Source organism: Mya arenaria, chromosome 4, assembly GCF_026914265.1.
Source record: "Mya arenaria isolate MELC-2E11 chromosome 4, ASM2691426v1".
NCBI classification, from domain to species: Eukaryota; Metazoa; Mollusca; class Bivalvia; order Myida; family Myidae; genus Mya; species Mya arenaria.
In genome coordinates, this window is record NC_069125.1 from 35,963,005 (window position 1) to 35,986,375 (window position 23,371).

Sequence of the window (23,371 nt, forward strand, 5' to 3'; positions counted from 1 at the left end):
ATACTTAATTGAAAAACAACCAATTATAACATAGTATCGATAGACGTCATATGTAGAAACTAATGTATTTAAGTTTGACGCAACGATTAAAAGCATAGAATCGGAATGACAACAGACAAAAAAAAACAGAATACCCAAGTTAAATGAATGAATAGTGATCGATAAAAAATAGGAATCGACCCAATTCGCGAAATTCACAACTGAAAATAAAATCAAGAAAGAAATGGCGAGCGAGTGGCTTTTTCCGACAAATTCAGAGCCCGAAGAACGCGATAATACGTCAAGAAATGAAGAATTATTTGTGTTTGGTTACGCCTGCAAGCTTTTCAGAGATGACGAACAGGCAAAACTTGTCGACAAGGGGAAATTCCTCATTCCGTGGATGGGAGACGAAAACCTGAAGATTGACAGGTCTGTGTTCCGTTCAAGAAGGCGTGGATTACTGTCGATTGTCAAAAAAGGTTTAAATCTCGCGGAAATCGATTGATATACTAATGAGCATTTAGTTTCAACAGGTCGTCATGTCATTGTGATTGTACACTGTGACAGCTGAAGCAACTTCTTCAAGGGATGATGAATTACCTCCCCTGATACAGCATTGGAAATACCAGTGTAAAATAAGCAGCCAAAATTATGGCTGTTTAAGATATATTTCAGGTCATTACACTGGGAAAAGGTGGTATATGTGTTCAATTAATATTATAAATCATTGTCAATAATATTACTGTTCTCCAAAGTTCTCATGAACATTTTAAGAAATAAGTTTGTTCAACTTTTTAAGATATTCACAGGTATTGGTAATGGTAAGGTCTTTTGGAATTGGTTTCATTTCAAAAGAGGCATCAAGACATTTGAATTAATTTAAAGCTGATAACACATGCAAGTAAGGTTAATAAGTGTACAGCTTAACTGGTTATTTAAACATATTTCTTTGATTTGATAGTAATTAGCTTTTCTTGAATTTCTTTTTTTTTCAGATTTTGTTGGCGTTACCGGTTCATCACTGTCATTTTTACATAGAATTGTTCTCAGTTTGTATACCTATTTAGTGTATGTTGAGAACTGCTTATGGCAAGGGCATTATCCATTGGTATTACAGATTAAGCAAGCTTTGAAGTATACTTATTAAGAATTGACACATTGAATAGTATGATACAGAATATACACCTCTTGTAAAGTTTTAATGTGAATATGGGGTTCTCATTTAAATAAAAAAAGTATCAGTCCAAAAGGACAATTTCAGTAGAAAAGCTGAAGTCGTGGCTTATTTCCTTTAAAATTTAAAACTGATACGTCCCATTTAGCAAATATATATAAATGAGTCCATGGACAGTCAAATGTGAACCCTGAAACGGTAATTTTATATTAATAGCTTATTCAAATAGTCATTACTGAAGAAAACAATGCTTGCTTAACTGTATTATCGATGAATAAGATGAACAAATTGCCAAATACAGGAACTGACTGATGTTGTCTGTCTGCAGGTATGATGGAAGGGGCCATTTGTTTGACCTCCGACCTTATGATGCTGACAACAAGAAGGGCAGACTTGAACCCAAGCTGACAGACGATGAGGAGAATATGGAGAAACTGTGCGATGAGGAACGCTACCTTGAGCTTCACACTGATATCGTGGAAAAGGCTATGTATGAAGGTAAGAAGATCAAATGGGACTTCTAACTCAATAGGATTGTAACATGCGAGACCATCAATGAACAAACAATCACCAGATAGCCGAGCTTTCTGGCGTAATGAAACAAACACCAACAGATCCCTTCAGGGAAAAGCATGCTCGACCCTGAAGGGGTCCACTGGTCTTTATATACACTAACTTCTCTATTCTCACATAGCCAGGGATTTGCTATTTTGCATATTACCAACCAAGTTTACATCCGGTATGAACATACTTCCGGTTTATATGGAATATTATTATGAACGCACCTCCACCACTGTAGACCTCTGCCGCCTACAGGGGACCGTTACACTTCAACCATCAGGAAAGCAGAGCTTTAAAGATTGTTGAAGTTCCAACTTATTATGGCTCACAGGACAGCTGAACTTTCTAGCAAGTGCATAGAAGTGGAGACTATGAATGCACATCTGCCGCATACAGCGGACCGTTACAGGATTTAAAGATATTAGACTTCGTATTAATCAGCTTGAACAAGTCCAATGACAGTTGAATAACTTTACTAGTGCCATGCTTTAACGCATATGAAAACCACTGTCCTAGCTTACACTAGTGTTGGGAATAGGTTCCAGTTTGACTATCGATAATTGGTTGTGTACAATACCTTAATTGTAGTTATATTATTGTACATTTATCAGTAAACCGTAACTATGCTTATGTTATATGTATGTTTGAAGTTATTTAGTGTTGTTGTTGATTTAAGCCATTTTGTTAATAATAGCACTTCTGAATGTATAAATGAATTCAAAGGAGAAAAATGGTGGAAATTAACTGTCAGAACGCATATAACAAGAGTAAAGAAGAAAAACAACTTGCCAGTTGAATCGATGATGGATTATGACCAAATACAATCTAGTGTTGCCGTTTTCAGACCCAACAAATTTTCTATTCTAATTGTTCATTGGAACACCACTAGCTTACACATTATAAGTTCATTTCTTGCTATAAGGGTATGTGGATTTTTATGTTCATTATGCTTTGAAGTGAATGCTCAATGAGTATTTATGGTTACATGTCCAGACATGGTGTATATGTTGAATAACTAAAACATATATCTACAACCAACTTTTTTTTAAATGCTTAAGTGTTTAGCCCACCTATCCTTATAACTTTTACATACATTTTGATAAATTATGTTGTCTTTTACAGAGGAAGAGTGGAAACGATACTATGAGTCCCTAGATGAGGGGTACAAAGCTGTCGAGTTCAGCTATGACTCGTATGGTCAGCCTGTATATGCAGAACAGCAAGGTCAGTCCCTGTTGTCAGATGGAATAAACGTTTTCTTCATAGTTTATTATCTGTTTACTCTATGTTATGAGGAAAATGGTAACAGTTAAATTTTGAAATGATGTGTCAAAACAATGTCACATAATGTTAATAATCAGTCTGCATTCAATTTATATCATGATCAATTTATACATTTTATTGTTTTGGCAGTATTAAAATTACATTTATTACTTAAGTTATCATTAATTTTATAAAAGATCAATAGCCACTATTTAAAAGAACAAAATCATGATGAGTTGTTCTTTCCTGAAAAGCAAAAAAAAAAGGTCATGAAGAATTTACATGCGTACACGTCATGTATTCATCTGAAATGGCGTTAGGCAGTGAGATAATTTTCAGTATTATGTAAGGCGCAAGTCATGTTTTAAAGCTGCTATTCTGTTTTATCAGTTGCTGAGGAGAACAAGGTGAACCCAGATGATCTGCCATTCATCACACCAGCTGAGCTACAGGTGCCTGCCGGCGTACACACTGTGAGTGGTTTGATCAATCTATAAACTTGGGTTTTACAATAAAATTTTGAAAAAGCTCTGTTATACAAACCCAGAATTTGGCCTATATTTTAAAGCATTTTACCAGTGCAGGGATTGCGGTAATGTGCTACATGTACTTTCAACAGCTGTGAGATAAGTGAATAAGTGAACTTTGATTTACACAAGGGAACATAAAACATTTTATTATTATTAGCTCTGTATTAAACCAACACTGGGTACTGTATTAAACTGACAATGAATAATGTTAGTGCAAAGTTGCTTAATTATGGATGGAATTACAAATTTGAGCAAAGGTCATAATGAAAACATTAGGTCACTGGTGCCTAAACAATGTACTAGCTTTCCTATTGTGAACAACATCATTTTGCTATGAATTGTTTTGTACATTTGATTTATTGGTATTTTATTCCATATAAACAAGTTTCATTCAACACATTGAAATGCAAATATTTCAGCACATATATATATAAATTTTACAATGTATACAAAAGGGTTCGGCCACAAGTTTTTACAACTTTATATACATGTACATGATAAACATCCTAAAATATAAGATTTCTCAGCATTTATCGAAAATTCCATTTGTCGATTTAATTTTTAGTTCATCGGACTGCAAGGGTTGCATTAATGGACATTCAGATGTATATTATGTTCGCTTTTAATCTCCATACGTCCGAAAATCCAACTCAGAACGTTCAAAAACATCAAGTTAATTCAGTTTTACATCCATTTTAAACACCCGAATGTATTACCGGGGTATTCATTCCAAAAGTTGTGTATTGATTAATCCCATAAGACATTGTAACACTGTGGGTGTATACAGAAGTCACGTGTTTAGTAGACTATTTTATTGATATCGTCACTAGCAGGTGTATACAGCTTCACTGAGTTGGCTACTGATAGCTGTCATCTGTTTATTGTTCAAAAAAAGTTCATGCTTTTGCATACTTACATCAATCTTACCTATGTGAGTTAATTTACTTTTCTAGCCCACAACAAATAAGGAGAATGCCATAATTGAGAAGACAGCAAAGTTCATTGCTGAACACGGAACCCAGATGGAAATTGTGATGAAGACCAAGCAGGCCAATAACCCAGCGTTCAACTTCATGCACTTTGAGAACGAGCTGCATCCCTATTACAAACACATGATAAAGATGATCAAAACAAAGAAATATATTCCAAAGTCGCCTGTGAAAACTGAGCGACAGGATTCTCACAATGATAGTAAGCCTTTATATTTTGTGAATAAAGCATTCATTTCATCTGTTATTTGAACTTCAGAGTTTGAAAAAAATGTCAGAACTTTGCTGTACATGTCACATTTGATCATATGAATTTCTTTCACATTTTTGTAAATCTTTTACTTTTACTACAAGTGTGATCTTTGATATGAGATGTGCTTTGCAAGTTTAATTCTTGAAATTTGCTAGTGACCAGTATTCAATGACCAAATGGCTGACTGATTTACTAAATATGCATTCTGTACAACATGTGCATGCTATAATAGCTGCAGACAGATAAATTATAATTGTAACTACATAATAACAGTTTATATCATAAATGAGTAAGTTTGCCATCATGTGTTAATGTCATTCTATATTTTTGATGTATAACTAATGTAATAATTGTTGACGCCACAAAGTAGTAGCGTGTGTAAAGTGAATTGCGTTGTTTTTTGTATTAAGCTCTGTAAATCATTAAAAAGAGTATTTATGATATATATTGAATATCTCATTGGTCATAATTTAAATTATGAAACTTTTTAAACTAGTTTTCTTAAATTGATAAAAATGAGCCTAGAATTTGTTTAAAATTCCGCAATAAATGACCACGAATGTATATCTTTTATACGGTATATACACTCACGTTTTCCCCATCTACCAGGTGGTGAGGGCGATCACAATGACAGTGGCTACCTGCACCCAACTCTCGTGTCAAATAGAGACTCTCCCACACCAGAGGTAAGGCCTTAATACGATGTAGAGACTTTGCTTGGTTCAAAGTGTTTTCCATGTGTTATATAGAATATTTTAAATCATAGATGATGTCCCAAACATTAAATAATGTCATTATTTTATTTGTTGTCATACAATTTTGTAACAGTTAGATGTAGATACAATATGTCCTCAAAACAATCCTAGAACAATTGTCATTACAAGCTTGTATAATACATCGCATTACATGATTAAAAGAATATTTTTTCACCGTCTTAGCTGTGTTTACCCATTTAATATAGGGCATAACAGTTTTTGTTTTTTGACAATTTTCTTTTTTTCTTGCAATTTTAGCGTCTGGTTTCATTCGTTTGTATGAAACGGAAACAAATGCAGGTTTCTTTTTATCACATCAAAAACGGAATTTTGTCAGTTTAAAGTAATATTAGACGAGTGTAAAAACATAATGGTTGTATAACACTCAAAACCAGGAACATTTACATGTAGTTTTGATATATTATTCTATTTTCAGAAAACTTGTGAAATAAATTGAAATTCTATATTGTATGACCACTCTAGTGATATCCGCCATACATGTAGGTAGTGAAGATGTGAAAATAAGTATGACTTCTTTATGCAGCAACCATACAAGCCTCTTGTGATGCCCAAAGTGTCCATCCATGAAACATCATACGGGCAGCTTCTGCAGTCATTTGCCAAGGTCGACAAAGATGTGGAAAAGAAGAACAAGTGAGAGTTTACCATACTTAATTGAAATTAAAAATATTAGTTTAAAAAGGCTGGTTTAGAGGGCCTTTATAAGGGCTTTCCATTTAAACATACAACCAGGATAGTCCGCCTGTTAGCTCAATCGGTAGAGCGTTGGACTGTGAATCAGACAACCCGGGTTTGATTCCCGGGCAGACCAGGTCACTTCTGTTGTGATTGGTTATGATATCCTTTCTACGACCATTTGCACTGTACCACTGCCCCTGGCATGCACAGAAGTTGTCAGTTCCTTGTAGAGGTGAAGGCACCTAGTACTGGTTAACCACTTGATGGTCTGTCCAGATTAGGTGTGCAGTTGTTGAACTGTCACTCTGTGACCCTTCAGTGTGCTCACGCCAGAACCTGGAGTATACACTACTTACACCACCACATAAAACCAGGGCTTGAAGGCAAAATAAAGATATTCTATAGCTGGAAGTTCTAGGTTGTAAAGGAGAAAGTTTCATATTTAAAGTGCCCTCTTGGGGCAGACTGTATGTTTTAATGTCATAGTCTTTGCAGTAATTAGAATATGCACATGACCAAAGAATAATCATTGGAAATCAAATTTGGATCAGCAATCTTTACTCCTTACTAAATACTTCTATTTGGCTTCGTAAATTGTAAGACAAGTCTGAATTTCGAATGAAAGTGGCAATCATTTTCCCAAATCTGGATTGGGAGCTTTTATACTTTCATACATTTGTTTGTTGTGGGACATTTGCATTAAAAACAGTAAGAAGTACCTTAAAATGTCTTTTAATTGCGGTTAAAAACAAAATGGATTCAAACCCTTGCTATTAGTCTAAATCCTCTATACTAACCAGGGCTTCCATTAAGAATTTAAAACTGGACGTTTATACTTCCTTACAATAAAATTAATATTTGAAGTTTTTCCTAATGCGAAAGTTTAAGTATGAGGAAGTTTAAGTATCTCGAACACAGCAATTTGATCAACTATTTTTCAACTATTTAATATGTTAAATTTAAAAAATAAATCATCTATATCTTACCAACTTCACCATATTATAATATATAAATTCATGTTCCTTCAAGACTGACTGGAAATGTCACCATAAAAGTAACATTGACACCAGGTTTTGATTATCTTGAACTTCCAAGCCTTCAACTTAATTAGAAGTTTTTCTAAAAAAAATATGGAAGTTTTTGTACTTCTAGGGAATGAATTAGCCTATTCATGGGATAAAGTTTTAGCCGATTTCAAGGGAATAATATACTTCCAAACTTCCTTTAATGGAAGCCCTGCTAAATCTCTTATACTAACTAATATTTTCAGTAATAATGAGATTTGCAAACTTTCCTTGTTTATTTGCAGAGCTCGGGCCATTAAGTTAGAGCCCAAGCTTGAGGCTATAGAGTCAACTTTGCCGGAATTCGCAGGCCAGTCAGAGTACTCTGGTCCCCCACCCCCGGGCATTGAGCCTGTTGAGCTGCCTGTGACAAAAATAAAACAGGAACCACCAGATGAATCAGAGGCCGGGCAAAAAAAACAAGCTAAGTCAGTGATTATTTTTCATGAATTTTATTGCAATTTTCAGGCTGTTTCCCCTAACAACAAAGCCCACAGTACTTTTTGTTCATATGCAATGTGCCTCAGAATTAAATTGAAATTCATGATAACAAAAAATATCCCTCAATTTGTAATATAATTTTTTATTGCATTACCCGGTATATTAATAACTTTTACATTAATATGATCCTGATGTAATGACAAGATCCAGACTTGAAGTTAGTGGTAAAAAAATTATCTTTAAATGCATGAAAGATGTAACTTTATACATGTTATGTTTGGCATGGTCTAAATTTTCCCAAAATTGAGACTAATCAGGCCTATATACCACATAAAAAATGAGAGAGTTTCAGAATTTGCAAGAAATCCCAAAAGCAAAGAGACAGGCAATATAAAATTTTGCATGAATTTCCAATGAAAAGTGACAGGCAGTTTAAAATTTTGTAAGAAAAAAAGCAATTTTAAAATGAACAGTGGTCAAAATAAGTGCAAGTCTGCAAGCCAAGCCCAGGTAAAATGCTTTTCCCCGCTTGCTCAAATTATGGATCTTATAAGGCAGTGCTTGTAAAAAAATTACGCCAAGCACTAGGGTAAGAATTTGGATTGGTACAGAGTCTAATTTCAATGACTGCATGAAAAGACAGCAAAATACGACACAATGGGTAGATTGTTCAGGGTTTGTTAAAGGTCACAATGTTGTTAACCACAATGGCACATCATTGTTAACTTTCAAATCATTACTGTTCTGGAATTTAATGGATATACTTTTGCTCTGCAGTATTTCTGACACAATTTGAGGCGACTGTTTCAGCTGTACTTGTTTATATGTACATCTGTGAGCATATCATCAAATATTTCCTGTTTAAAAGTTAACAACAAAGATGTGGTTAGTCACAAAATTGTTAACTTTCTGAACAATCAGTCCATTGTTATTTAATGTAAAGCTTACATAATCCTGTGATAACTTAGATGATGACATCTTAAAGAGACAGTTCTAATTCCAGTGGTGAAGCAGAAGATGACTCTTCAGCGAAGATAGTCCCGCCCCCACCAGATGCCCAACCAATCATAGACAGGATGGCAATGTACGTTGCCAAGAATGGGGATGAGTTTGCCATTGTAGTAAAAAGCAAGAATGATCCTCGCTTTCAGTTCCTGGAGTCCTGGCATCCTCATCATTCATACTACGATTTCAAGAGACATTTGTTCAAAGAGGTATAAACAGCTTTGTTTTACTCATCTATTTTTTAGATAGTCTTTTTTTTCTTTTGTGATTTCCTTGGTTTTGTCAGCCTTGAAGGCGCAAAACTTTAAACCTTTGCCTTAACTAAAAACATTCAAGATATTCAAATGAAACATTGGTACTGGGGTATTCATGTTTCTAGACAAAATACGTACATATGTGGCAAGATCCATAACTCTTGCTTTAATAATTGTCAAGTTGTTCCCAACCACTTACAATAATTACTTTTGTGACTGGTCATTTGTACATGCATTTGCACTCCTGTGTTTTTTTCTCCATATTGGGAATGAGACCTTGGGGAAAAATGTGTCATTTTGACTTTTCAATTTTGAAGAAATGACTGATAAGATAAAATAATGTAATTTAGGAATTTGCCAAGTCTTTCATACGAAAATGGCTTTCCAGTCCAATTTTTTGATGAAATAATACAAAAGTTTTTTTTGTTTTTTTTCAAAACAGAAATTGGGATTTTTAGCTCTACTGGCCAAAGGCCAGAAGAGCTTAAGCGATGGTAATGTGTACGTAGTATGTGCATCCATGAGTCCGTGCGTTTGTAAACAATTTCTTGTTAATCTCGATGAAACTTGTACAGTATTGAGATATCAATTAGAGTTGGTTCCATTCGAAAACCAGCCATATCCGCCTATGCATGCATAGATTATGGGCCTTGAAAGTTTTAAAGAAATGCTAATTTTAGTTAACCTATTTTTAGCCAGGTCTGCATGTGCGAATTCTATTTTTAGCCAAGTTTACATGTCCATGTTAAAGTCTAGGATTAAGGGAGACAATTTGCTTTCTGGTTGTGCAGTTGATTTTGTGAATTGTTCTGCCTTGTACTTGTTGAAAGCCCAAAGGCCATTTTTTAGCTCTATGTGTCTGTAGTTCGCGCATTCATCTTAACAAAATTGGTTGTGAATGTTTGTTCAAGTTATGCACCTGGGCTCATTACTGGCCACGCCCAGGGTTCACAGGTTTTAACTTAAATTGGGAAAGGTTTGAAAATCTTTTTGTATGTTTGTGCATCCATCTCAGCACAATTGCTTGTGAATGGTTGTTCAAATTATGCCCCTGGGGTCATTACTGGCCATCCCCCGGGGTTCACAGGTTTGGTATACTTAAATTGGGAATGTTTTAAAATCTTTTTGTCGGAACCAGCTTTGCAAACACTTCCTATTTTAAATAAGGCACCACAAGGCTCAAAATATGCCCCTGGGGCCAAAGCTGGCCCCACCCCTTTTGACCTTCTTTTTTATTCTTAAAGCTTCAGTATTGATATTTAGACCATGTCTACAGTTTTGCAAATGAGCATCAATGTTGTCCTCAGGTGCCCTTGACTTTTGACCAACCTTTTTTTTATTTTTGAAACTACAGAAATATTTACTATGAGTACAGTTTTAAAAGCATTTTTTTTTGTCAGATGACCTTGACTTGGCACATTATATAGAATAGTTCATGCAACTAATCTGCTTACAATACTTTCTGGGCTCAGATGTTGAACATGCAACGTTTTCAGGTAACCCAAACACAAAATGTGAACTATATGTCTGTTGCCTTTTACCCATACATACATGCCCTGGATTAAAAATGACCACAAGAGCCATGCCAGTAGAGCATAGGCCCTTATGGGCCTCTTGTTATTTTAATACTTTGGGAAAAATGTATGATTAAGCTTAAGGAGTGGGGCGAAACAATTAATAAAAAAGACAACACTTCACTCACAAATTAGACCACAGCTAAACTTTATACTTTTGTAGTATACATTATAAATTCTTCTGAGGACAATGTATCATTTCTTACAGGAGATGGAACGTGAGCGTCGTGAGAAAGAGGAGGAGGAGAAGAGACGGGAGGCTGAGAGAGCAGAGCAACTGGCCCGAGGGGTCAAGTTTAAACTGAAAAACGTCAAGGAGCAGGAAGAGAAAAAGGGGCCACTGGAACGCAAAGCTGTTTTTGGTCATGACGAGTCTACTGATGAGGGTGAGTTAGGGGATGGGTAGAAGGGGTCAAGATTCAAGCAGGCTCAAGAATCAATTGAGGAAGGCTTAAGAGCAAAAAAGGGTCATTTGAACACAAAGCGTTTTTGGTCTGGAGTGTGATCCTAGAGGAGAGGGGTCCTAGGGTTTTTGGCCCACAGGGTCAATTTTAAACACGAAGCAAGATGATAAAAAGGAAATACGTTAGGGGCCATGGTTGGAATAATGGAGAGTAAGACAGGCAGAGTGGACAACACAGTTGGTTGGGATAAATTCAAACTCAAGAGAAACAGAAAATTGTCTGCTAGATTGGAAAGGAAAGAGAAGCTACTACTTAATGTCCTCAATCACAATGTTTGAAAGAAGGCTACCAGCTTTTCTAGATGATAATTAATAAAATTGATTCGTTTTCAATTCCTTAATCAATCAATTAAACCAGGGAATTTCTACATAGCAGCTTTAGACAGTCCTTAAAATGGATCTGTATTCTGTATTGTAAAGAGAAAAATGGACAAAATATTTTATTAAAGCAGCTGTGTGAATATTACCCTAGTCCAAAATGATAGAAGATTTAAAAATGTAATGTATCTTCCAGAGTCTGAGGGAATGCGACCTAGCAAGTCTCGATCAGCCACAGCGTCTGGCACGAGCACTCCAATTCCAGATGTGACAGCCATACCTGAGACCAAGAATGATGAACATATGGAGAAGAAATTAGGTAAAATTCAATATGTAACATGCTTATCCTACTGACAGTCACACTGATGTTTGTCCAGTTAGGGTTTGTAAACCTTAGCCTGCATTTACCTTTTGGGAAAACAATACTACTGATCATTCCAAGATTATTATTCTATGTTTTTATAAGGACTAAAAAATAATACAATTGGTTTGGGTGACTCAAATACATGTGGTTTAGTTTATGTTATGCTCATAAGATGAGGTTGTTTAAATAGATGAACGTATTAAGTGATGATCTATGTATGGAGGCTGAAGCCAAAAGGTTTTAGCTGCTTCTTTGTATATTGTGACTTCAGACCTTTTTGCTTTAATTGCTTGATATACAAGTATTTGGTGTGGTTGCTTAAACATCAGGCCTCAATATCTCGAAACTTCTTAAGCTTAACGGGCTTAAGTAGCTTATTTCAATTAGCCAAAATACATACTTAAATTGAATTTTGATTATTGAAAAATGGTATATTGTGATTATCATAAAGATCATTCCTATCTTAAGTATAAAAACTCTTAAAGAAGTACATATTACACAAATGATTGAAAAACAAAAAATAGTGAGCTTGGCTTAATCCTGTTATAAGGGACTTAAAAAGTTTCGAGAAATTGGGGCATGGGGTTCTCAAGTTCAAAATTAATCCTATAAAATGAGGACTCAGAGCTTTAAACTTCAGACTGTTGTACAGTTGAAAAGATTTTTTTGCTGGTACATTTGCATCAAATACAGTAGAAAGTAACTTGAAAAATGACTTTGGAAACAAAATTAAAAATGGTCTTGTTAAAATATTTGATATTATTCATTTTAAAAGTAAAGGGCTATATTAATTTTCTAATATTCCTTCTCAGCTGAGCAGAGAGTGAAGGATCGTATAGCTGCCTCGGCACGGGAAAAGCTGTCACAAGCTGATCGTGAGGCTCAGATGAAGTTGGAGAGAAAGAAAAAGGCGGCCATGTTTATCAACCTTCTCAAGAACAAAAACAGCACTGAAACCTCTGTGGAAACAACAAACGGTAAATCAATTGGCAGCCATGCCAAAATTCTTGAAAATCTTGCAGAATGCCATTTAAAAAAAATACCTTTTGAATTTTTATTCCCAATTCAAATTTTAAGTGAGAGCTATTTTCAATCAAGTTACTTGTACTAGTTCAAAAATTTCCCTGAAAAGGCCAGATTTGGGTTATGAAGTTTACAGTCCAGTAAATACACTAGACTTTTACTCTTTAGATTTTTATTTGTCTTAGCTGTTTATTGAAAATAGCAGAGTGGTTACTTAATTAAGGATTTAATTGGACATTGGAGATTTTGTCAGCAATATTTTTTTTAATTGCTAAAATTGAGTTATTTTACTTACTTTTATGAACAAAGATCAAACAGCAACTGCCAGGTCCTCATTTAAACAGAATTTAGTAAAGCCAAACCTGAAGTATAATGAATTAACTTTCAATACTGTTATTAACGCTCTGCAAAATATAGTACCTTCTGTCGCATTTACCAATAATTAAAATAGAGAAAATTTGAACTTTTGTAAATGTTTAATCATTGTTTGAAACATTTTGTTAACATTTCACTCGAAAAAAATAAAACATTAATTTTCGCTTCAAGAAAAAAATAAAATAAATGTCTGACTCTGTAAAACTTGTATGAATCCCTTTAAACAGCTCAGGTCCTTATAACAAGGTCAAAATAAGCTTACATTTATGTTATGGTATAAGTTTTTTTAATTTTCTCCTTTTAAAGAGTATTGGAACTATTACCCGAAATGAATTTATGATAAACTGTGTTTCGGTGATGATATCAAGTTTCAGCAAGTAAGATGGCTTAATGAAATATGATACTTAAATCTGTAAAGCTTATAGTATTTTGAGAAATTGGCACCAGCTGCAGGTAAATTACTAAAGGTATCTAAATCCTGATAAAAAGTAAACAGATCTTCATTTGAGATTGAAATTTGAACATTCTTTTGATTGTGATGTGTATAATTTTTTTATTATTATATTAACAGCTGAAAAAACTGCAGACACAGATGTCAAATTATCATCAAAAGCAGATGGGTCAAAATCGAGACGTAAATCTAAGTCCAAGCACAAGTCAAGTGATCGGTCAAGGTCAAGAGATGGGAAAAGGTCACGAAGGTCAAGATCAAGGTCACATGGAAGGTCAAAGAAGAAGAAACGGAAACGGTCACCAACCCCACCAAGTGCTTATAATGTATCTCGAAGGTGAAAATTATTTTTTGTCATCTTAGAGGAAAAATAAGCACTTAATCATGCATGAAATGTGAAATCTAATAGGTTTGAATTATTTTCCTTCTTTTATGTTATTTGTTCCATTGTTCCTGTTATTATTCCTTTTAGGAATTGTGTTTGCTGTTAAATATTGTTTTAAATATTAAAATATTTAGCTAAAAAATAACAAACATGTAGTCATGTCTGTTGGTATTGTTTCATATTTTTACAGGTAAAGTTGGTGCATTTATGTTCATGAAGGGTAATAAAAATGTGTTGTCATATTCCAGGTCCCCACCATCAATTTTCCCACCTCCTCCCCCACCCAGGTTTGCTGAAGGTCGTGTCCGATATTCCCGCTCCCCTAGTCACTCCTCACGTCATAGATCTAGGTCAAGGTCACACGGTCGCAGCACCAAACAAAGGTCAAGGTCACAGTCACCATCAAGGTCAAAGTCAAAGAAGAAAAAGAGGTCAAGATCTCCGAGGTCGAGGAAAGATGAATCAAAGTCAAAGAAGTCGAAGAAGAAAAAGAAGAGGCATTCAAGGTGAGAATTGCTTCTGTTTGCAAATGAACTTAGCGTTTCTACGTTTTGAAGCATTTAGTGATTGTGGCTTCTGCAGTGTGTGTATACCACGTGATAAATTATGTCATATATATAAATGCTACGTCGGAAGGCAATATTTTGCTTAAAATGAAGACTTGAAACAAAGATAACTTTTTCGTTGTATTAACAAAGTTTGATAAGGTGATTAGATTAATCAAACACTTTGACAAACCTGTTTCCAAAATTTTGTTTTGTCAGTGCTCCGTCAGATGATCATATTGTGAAAAGGTTTGTTGAAGAGTTTAAAGAAACTAAACTCTCAATCAAGGACAGAAGGCGGGGCTTTGTAAGCGGTGTAGACTGCGCTGTTTCATATAAAATGGTAAAAAAAAAGTGAAGATATCTTTGTTTAAAGTCTTCATTCAAAGCAAATTGTTGTCTACCGATGTAGCATTTATGATGCAATTTTTCACATGGTATACACACACTGTTCTGCATCACCCAAAACAATTAAGTGCAAGAACAAAGAACCAAAGAGAGTGAAATTGAATATTTGAAGCCACGGTTGAAGCTACTGTTGAAACTGTACAAATTGATTGTCTGTTTTGTGTGATTTTTTTTTTTTTGTCCAGGTGTTTTCTTGGTGCCTCTATTGAAATTAATGTTGGCTCATTCAGTTTTGGTCTTATGATATCACTGTTGCCTTATTCATATGTCTAAAGTGATCAAAATTTGCACTAGCCTGCATGTAAATCTCCTAGTGAAATGACTTTGGGGCTTGTGGTAAATTTCTAACTTGCAGTGATTTGAGTCTAAAAATCCAGCTTTTGTTTGAGAAATCTGAACTGCAAAGATTGAATGAACTTTCTTTTATATAAAAATATTATGTTTTCTGAATTCTACTTCAGGTCAAAGGAGCGTCCACCCACAGTGTCTCTTCCTTCTGTTCAAGAAGAAGCCATTCCAACAGTTCCTTCCATTGACAGACAACCTGACCCAAGAGTTATGTCCCCTGCTGGTGTTGCCATGGATACACCAGAAGAAGGAGAAACAAGGGAGAGCACTCCTGAACCAGGGCAGATAACTGACACTGCCTCAGAGCGGGATCACAGTGAAAGGTATTTGGAATGAAACGTATGCAATCGTCATAAATTTATTATATTGTTGAGTATATGTAGTAATGGTCCAATTAAAAGAAATGTTTTATTAAGTAATACAATATTAAATTCACTTAACTTCTATATTGATCTGTTTATCAAGTTTTGGGCTACAAGCCAGTTAAAGTCCTTTCAGTATGTGTTATGTAAGGTAAAATTAAATGTAACTAATAACTTGTTAATGTTATGAATTAAAATGTACATTTCCATTGGCCAGGTCAATGAAGAAAAATGCAGACATTGACTCTGATGGTGGTTCAACATTAAGTTCTCCAAAGAAAAGGGTCAGATCCCGAAGTGGAAGCAGTGGTCATTCAAGCCGTAGAAGTTCAAGGTCATCTTCATTATCATCAGCAAGGTCAAGGTCACGCTCAAAATCAAGGTCAAAGTCCAGATCTAGAAGTAGGTCGAGGTCAAAGTCCCTGGCAAGTGTTCGTAGTTCACCTGGCAAAAGCTTGGGGATTACTCCGGCAAACAGCAGTGTCACATCACGGGAAGGAACCCCGAATCCCCTGGAAGTGAATGGAGATACTGGTGGCACTCCACCACTTAGGAGAAATGTTTCAAATGTAAGTTGGTTTGAAACCATCAAATAGCCCAGAACGAATAGCAGGCATTTGTAAAGACAAGTAATAGTGTAAACTCCATGGCGCTCTTGTAAGTTTGTCAGTTTTTTAAGACAAAATTTGCTGGTTGTTGTCATACACTTGGCATTGTCAAACGTTGTTGGCCATAACATTAACACTTTTTAAGATATTGACATGACTCTTGGTACACATTTTTTATCATACCATATTAGAAGCAAGTCCTATAACTCCTATAAAGTGATAAGATATTTATTGATTTATGCCATTTTTTTATTCACTTAGAAAAAAACTGATAAACTTAGGTGCATGCCATAATGATCATGTATGAAGTCAGACTGAAATTCATATTGATGTACATTAATATTTCATGCGATACCAGTGGTCGAGATTAGCACAAGCTTGCAAGACCTTCACTGGTAAAATGATTTCCAGGCATGCTCAAATTCTGGATTTTATATAGCAGGGCTTTTTTAAAAAAAAAAAATGATGCCAAGCAATGATATAACAACTTTGGCTTGTTCATACCATAGTCTAATTGCGATGACTGTGATATATTACAATGCTTCTACATCATTCTATAATCATGAAATTCTAAAAAAAATCCTTCCAATATTTCCAGTACATGCTGGATCGAGTTCGAGCCCTGATCAAAGCCAGTCGGAAGGAAGAGGACATGTTTGCAGACGATGACACCTGATGATTGTTTAGACGAAGATGACAGAATTTAGTGCTTATGATTGACCCTAATTAGATTTGTACTTTTCTCCAACCTTTCCTTGATTGAATTATTAGGAGAGATTTTCTACCTTCTATGATTGTGGTCTTTGAAAACTGATTTATTTTCATGACCAACAAACACTTGCATTATTTATTACTTTTTTAAACATTCAAATTGGGACATATATACCTGGGGACGGTTTCAATAAAGATCTTAGTTGATTTTAGTGGTAAATTGACATTATCACAGTCAGTTTAATTGTTTTGCTAAAAATTTATATGAATTGAAATTTAGCTAGTCCTTAAAATAAAAGACAAAGTTGATTAAAGATGCGCTCTTACTCCTAAATAAGCAGTACCGCAATTAATACAATTAATTTAAATTACCAAGGATGAATAAATATCAAAAACATTGGTTCTTATGAAGGATACTGTGTTTAATTTGAAAGAAAGGTTATTGCAAATCTTTTAGGACCCACCAGTCATTTAATATTTGTGCGTTTTCAGCTGTTAAATACGCGGTTACAATCTTGTTGTCGGTAATTAATATTTTCCATAAATGCACCATTTAGTAAGTAGTTAAAGGTTTATCTCTTTTAAAAATTTATGATTGTTATACATTTTTATGTATTGATTTTTAATATGAGTATCAGTTTCAATTAAAAAAATATAATGTCTTGCCATTTGTGGTGTTAATACATATTGAGGATTATTGAAATTAAGACTAAAATCCTTTATTGAAATAGGCCCCTGAAACCTTTTAGGACTGCTAGTTGTGAAGATTGCTTTATTTTAGTGATCTACTACTGGTCAAGCATATGATTTTGTTATGGATCTGGTTTCCTTGAATTGTTATTGATGTATTTGTTAAGCCCTTTCCTGATTGAACAATGAAGCAATACCAAAGGCTGTGATTATAGCATATAAGATGAACATTTACATCCAAAGCTACTATTATTTGTTTACACGGTTAGAAATCATTTTGGATGTCTTGAAATGAAGTATTTCATAAGTCGCTGAAAAGCGCTTGCCCCAACATAGGGCTTATAAATAGACATTTTAAGTAATACATGTATTTTAAATTCAGAAAATACATAAAAAAAATATTCTTGTACATCAAGTTATTACTTTTCTATTGTGTATTGAATGCATAAATAAAAGAAACACAGCAATATATTTGTGTTTTCATTTTACTGAGTAAAAAAACATTCATCAAGTCAAAATTTCATTGCATTACCTTTCTGCTTTAAACTTCAGAGGTTAGCAAAACAACAAAAAACCTGTAAGATTGACATTGATGCAGCTCAAACCATCATTCATATGCTGCATTTATAATTCACAAAATGTGATGTCGCAGAAATGAGACTGCCTGTCGCAAGTTCCAGTATCACTTGAACCAATTTTAGCTGTTTAGAAAATCCTGCTGTTGAATAACTATGTTCATCAATATTCTCATCCTCTGTGTCATCTTCTGTCACACTGTCATCAACATCAGTCCAATTAACTAGCAGTTGCTTCATGAACACTGGAAATAAGTCATCAATGATGGCTTCACTTGGTGGTAGTGTGTCAATAGAGTGAATGTTTTGTCTCTTGAACTGATCTACATTGTTTTGAATAAGTGGTTTCAATTTCCTATACTCCATACCAAGCCAGTGGCTTACAATATACAAAAGTTTGAAGTGTTCTTCGGTTATGCCTTCTGGAGTTGAGAGTGATTTGTCCATAGGAATACTACTTATATCTTCACCGCTGAATAATTGCACAAAATTTTCAATGAACTTAAATACTCCTTTGTCAGTTTCTGAATCATAATGGCCACTGCCAGTTAACATAAAATGAAAGAAGCAAAAATACTTGGTAATTATTTCAATATCTATACCATGAAGATCCCTATTTTGTGAATACACTTCATGTAATTGAAAAATCATGGTTGTAAGTGAGTGTGCAAGTTCAACAGAAATCCCAGCACATTCAAGCATATAAAGAACACCAGTCGAAGTTAGACTTTCCTTGAAGTCGGAGCTTAGGTTTGCAGATTCTTTGGCTGTCTTGATAACATCTTCTGAATTGGCCATTCCACACGATGGTATTTCGTTTATATCCTTGGTCCGTATGTCCACGTCAAGCGGTGGATCAATGGAACCTGTATGTGTGTATTGTATTACTCCCTCCATTTCCAGCAGTGGTGCGTCGTAACGGCTGTACCAGAGTTTCTGAAAGAACCATGATAGTTGGAATATTGGGCCGATTGTTCAGAACGTTGTTAAAGATAACAACGTTGTTAACGTTACCGTTACGTTGTTAACGTTACCGTTACCTTTGTAAAGTGAATGTTTTATTATGTACTCACGTTTCCGAACTGGGACCAATAATAAACCCTACTCCAAGATCTGAAGAAAACAAGTACAGCTGAAACAGTGGTCTCAAATCTTGCTAGAAATACAGCAGATCTCAAGTGTTTTCATTAAATTTCCAGTGCAGTAAAGAGTTGAAAGTTAACGATGATGAATTTCACAACGTTGTTAATTTCAACAAATTTCTGAACAATCGGCCCATTGATTTACACTGAGAATAGTGGATTCTGAAAAGTAAAATATGTCATCAGTAATATAAAGACGTGCTTCAGAGAAACGCTGTTAATCGCGCAATTTGGTTGTCCGGTTAGCGCAGTGGTGGGCGCACTCGCGACCCGGGTTCGATCCCCGGCCTGGGCGCATGTGAGTTTAGTTTGTAAGTACCAAGCTGTCCAAGTGGGTTTCCTTCGGGTCTCCGGTTTCCCCGACAACACAAGACCACACTCTCGTGTAACATCGTGCCAACGAGAGTGATTGAATTATATAAGTTCATCGCGCAATATCGCATGAGGCCCTGACCCACATTTCTAAATTCTTATTTCATTCGACCATACACCATGAAAAGGTTTTCAAAATCGTCTTTGCATTATCAGACCGAGTGATGGTATGGTGTATATGTCCGTCGCATCAATAACATTCAAATTAAACGTGCGGGAACATGTCAAAATCTTTACCGATCTAGCACTGGTATGACTTCTAGTGTATAATTTTATAATCTTATTAAGCCAAATGGTCAAACAACTCGCATAGTTGTTTTCTTTTCCTTTACAAGTGGTGCTGGGTTCTATTTTGACAAAGGCCATACGTTCAAACGCAGTTCCTGAAATGATTGTAATAATCACTTTTCAATGCTATGTCTTCATACATTCCCCGGTAAAAGCAGCACCCCCTGGATATACAACGGCTTTTAAAATAAGAGAACTTACAGTCTCGCTTTATGCTTTACACTACGTGCTTCTCATATATCTGGGATATTTTTTCCAATTGTGAAAACATTGTTTAAAACCAACCAATTGTATATTGGCCCAGAATCAAAACAGGGATTACACGTGAAACTTCCGATATTTAGTTTTATATAATATTCATGAACGAGCTATTATAAATGTGATTGGGAAAGTTTACACAGTGCTACGTTAACTTGTGCGACGTTATACAAGTTTGCACAGGACCACGTTGGTATTGCTAGACGTTATAGTAATACGTAGTGAAAGCCACTGGCTATAGGAACCACTTTTTCGTCCTAACCAACCTTGAAAAACTATTGTTTAGCATTTCTATTATGACTGTTTTCATACGAATAAAAGTTTGTTTTCAAATAAAGCTTCAAAATAGGAGAACTTATCCTTTTTTGAAATTGAGCAATATTTCAGCAATTCTGAAATTGCACAAACGGTTGCGCCATATTTCTTCTAGCGGGGTATTATCTAATTTTTACCACTCAACAAAATGGGGAAAACCTTTCATCCTAAAATACTCGTTTAAACAGAGCAACATATTGAATTTTATACAAAATATAGATAAATAAAATATTTTGTTATCAGTCGAGAATATTTTTTTTTTTTTTTTTTTGGGGGGGGGGATTGTTTTAATGATGACAATTTTCTTAAGTGGGCGAATTATTCTGGCAGTGTATTTAGTGTATTTTGTATGTTTAGCGCGTGAACCCGTTTTTAAAATATGTATACACTATGAATCGTATCATACCTATATTTAGATCAGGGACCTAACTTACTCCCTGTGAAATTTCATGCAAAAACAAACGGTAATTCACAAGTTATTTAAGAAAAACCTCCATTTTCTAGGAAAACGGGGTCCCTAACCTGTACAGCTTTTTTATGGAGTCCTTTGATATGTCATTATATTTCTTATCAACTGAGTTGTATGCCTACCCTTAGCCTTTTCAGACAATCTCTCTGCATAGCCTTATTTCCAAACTCAAACAGAACTCGGAGGACGCCTTCGACACTATAGAACCACATCACTTTACTGTTGTTCACACCGGCGACCTTGAAACCTGCAGATAGGAGTCAATTTTTAACAGAATCACTAAACCACATATACCTAATGTATATATACACGTCCAATGAAATATAATAAAAAAATAGCAGTGAAGAAAAAGCCGCCGAAACCGGGATCGAACCAGGATCGCTGGATTGCCGGTCTATTGCCACAACCTTTATTATATCGTCATGATTTGCCGTCTGCGAAAATGAGTCTAGCAAACGACAACCTTTATATAGGATTACAAAACAAACTTATAACAATGTTTTAAAATAAAGAAAATAACTTATTCGAAATTATTGAAACGTAGCTATGATTGCCTGCGTTGGTTATATGAGGTGGTTTGAGGTATTGCAGTGCTTGATTATTCCCGGGATATTTTTTAAAAGGTAAACTTGTCACAGTAAGTTAACAGTAGTCTATTGATAAGGAAATACTATGATAATTAAATATGAAACAAAAACCAATATGAACATTGCTACCTGTAGATGTCAAAGCATTGTCTCTTTTAACATGTAAACCAAATTTCATGTGAATATTTTAACATTGCTAAACAGTCTCTTTCAGCGTGCGTACCAAATTCCATAGGAATATCTTGAAAGGATTTAAAGCCATGATCAGATATGGTCAAGGTTAAAGTTTTTCACGGCCCGGCGAAACCAAAGCTTTGAGTTACACTATTCCGGCTTTTAATTCGAAAATAACTAACCTATTATATTCCTGCGAGTAGCAAGCCCAATCTTGGCAAACCGCTGGTGGATTCTGATTTGGTTTTGCCTCAAAACACAGGTGCCCACCTCTGGCAGAACATCGCAGGCGAGGAATAAAGGCGTTCCCACAACCTTGTTTTACACAGAGTACGTTTGTAAAGTGAGCATTTATATATATATAAGCATTGATCGACAATGACTTTGATAAAAGTATAGAGCTGTCTTAGTTTTTGTTTATATAAGAATGATAGCATAATGACAGATTAAGTATGACATTTTGGTGCATCTTGCAAAATTTATACATCTTTAAATTACAAAATTCACGGTTTATCAGAAGCAAAGAGCTATTCACAGTGCACGCCACGTATATAATACATCTTTAAAGCTGCACTCTCACAGATTTACCATGTTTTCAACTTTTTTATATTTTGTCTTGGAAAGAGCATTTTTTTTGCGTTGATATCTGCAAACCAATGATTTAAGGTTGCTGACAAAAAATCAGATCGTAGATGTTCATATATCCGTTCGAAAGTTAATGTTTTATGGCTTAAAAGACCGTTACTAACGGTTTAAGAAAAATGCAAAAAAAACCTTTTTGAATTGAAATATAAAAATCTGCCATCTAACTTTTTGTCAGCAGTCTTATATAACTGGTTTCCATGGATTTTCGCAAAAAAAATGACTCGTTCCAAGACAAAAAATAAAAAAGTTGTCAAAACGTTCAATCTGTGGAAGTGCAGCTTTAAGCACAACTAGAGATATTAGTGCGTTCTTTCTATCTTTCCATTGCAGTTTTTACCGTCTTTCAAATAACAATGTACTTGCATTGTGTAAGCGAATGACTTCGACGAAGTTCGAGTTTGATGAATAAAATCAAATAGTAGTAGTATACCAGTCCAAATAATTGTACATTGACGGATTTTTTTTTACAATTTTTGATATGGCAAATCCTTCACGTATAACACGTCTATTATTTTAGACTATATAGTGGTATACAGCCTTATAACAACATCAGTCACTTACCGCTTCCAATGACTGCGGAAAATGAGCATTGTCCCGTTCATCAATGCTCAGAAATCTGACTGGGAAGCCTCCGATCGGCACAGAAGACAGCGTTTTGTATTCTTTATCTATAGATTCTTGATACATCACCTTTGATGTGTCGAGTTTCGTTATGTTGATTTAAACTAACGCACCGTTTAAGGTTATTTTGAACTAATTATATTAAGAACCAGAGTTTCAAATTCGCACGCAGTGAGCTCCCCTATCGCCACACGGAGAGTGATTTCCGTTCCTTCTCGACTCAATCCGATAGTGATGATACATCAACATAAACGATAAACTTTTCATAGCGCAGATAATTGAGTAACAAAAAACACGCCTGCTCACCAGCCGGTCCGAAGGCTGAATGGA

General features: G+C 35.0%; 2 protein-coding genes across 3 annotated transcripts; one reads left to right on the top strand and one right to left on the bottom strand.

Moving 5' to 3' along the window:
* The first annotated feature begins 104 nt into the window (after nt 1–104).
* Nucleotides 105–18,064, top strand: LOC128229722 (splicing factor, suppressor of white-apricot homolog). Of its 2 annotated transcripts, none has more exons than XM_052941528.1 (17): nt 105–411; nt 1,485–1,654; nt 2,840–2,941; nt 3,371–3,453; nt 4,464–4,701; nt 5,362–5,438; nt 6,052–6,161; nt 7,516–7,698; nt 8,715–8,925; nt 10,753–10,930; nt 11,522–11,644; nt 12,502–12,666; nt 13,659–13,875; nt 14,172–14,429; nt 15,338–15,547; nt 15,804–16,155; nt 16,793–18,064. In XM_052941528.1, exons 1-17 carry the CDS (start codon nt 224–226, stop codon nt 16,868–16,870), a joined length of 2,943 nt encoding a protein of 980 aa, XP_052797488.1. In that variant the 5' UTR covers nt 105–223; the 3' UTR covers nt 16,871–18,064. The 2 variants fall into 2 exon arrangements, with proteins under 2 accessions (XP_052797488.1, XP_052797489.1); XM_052941529.1 differs by having other exon boundaries at nt 272–461.
* On the bottom strand, nt 18,057–23,134 carry LOC128229724 (uncharacterized). The gene is made up of 4 exons (XM_052941531.1): nt 22,982–23,134; nt 21,958–22,090; nt 21,137–21,261; nt 18,057–19,106 (listed from the first exon to the last, which is right to left on the bottom strand). Exons 1-4 carry the CDS (start codon nt 23,105–23,107, stop codon nt 18,207–18,209), a joined length of 1,284 nt encoding a protein of 427 aa, XP_052797491.1. The 5' UTR covers nt 23,108–23,134; the 3' UTR covers nt 18,057–18,206.
* Between the last annotated feature and the right edge of the window lie 237 nt (nt 23,135–23,371).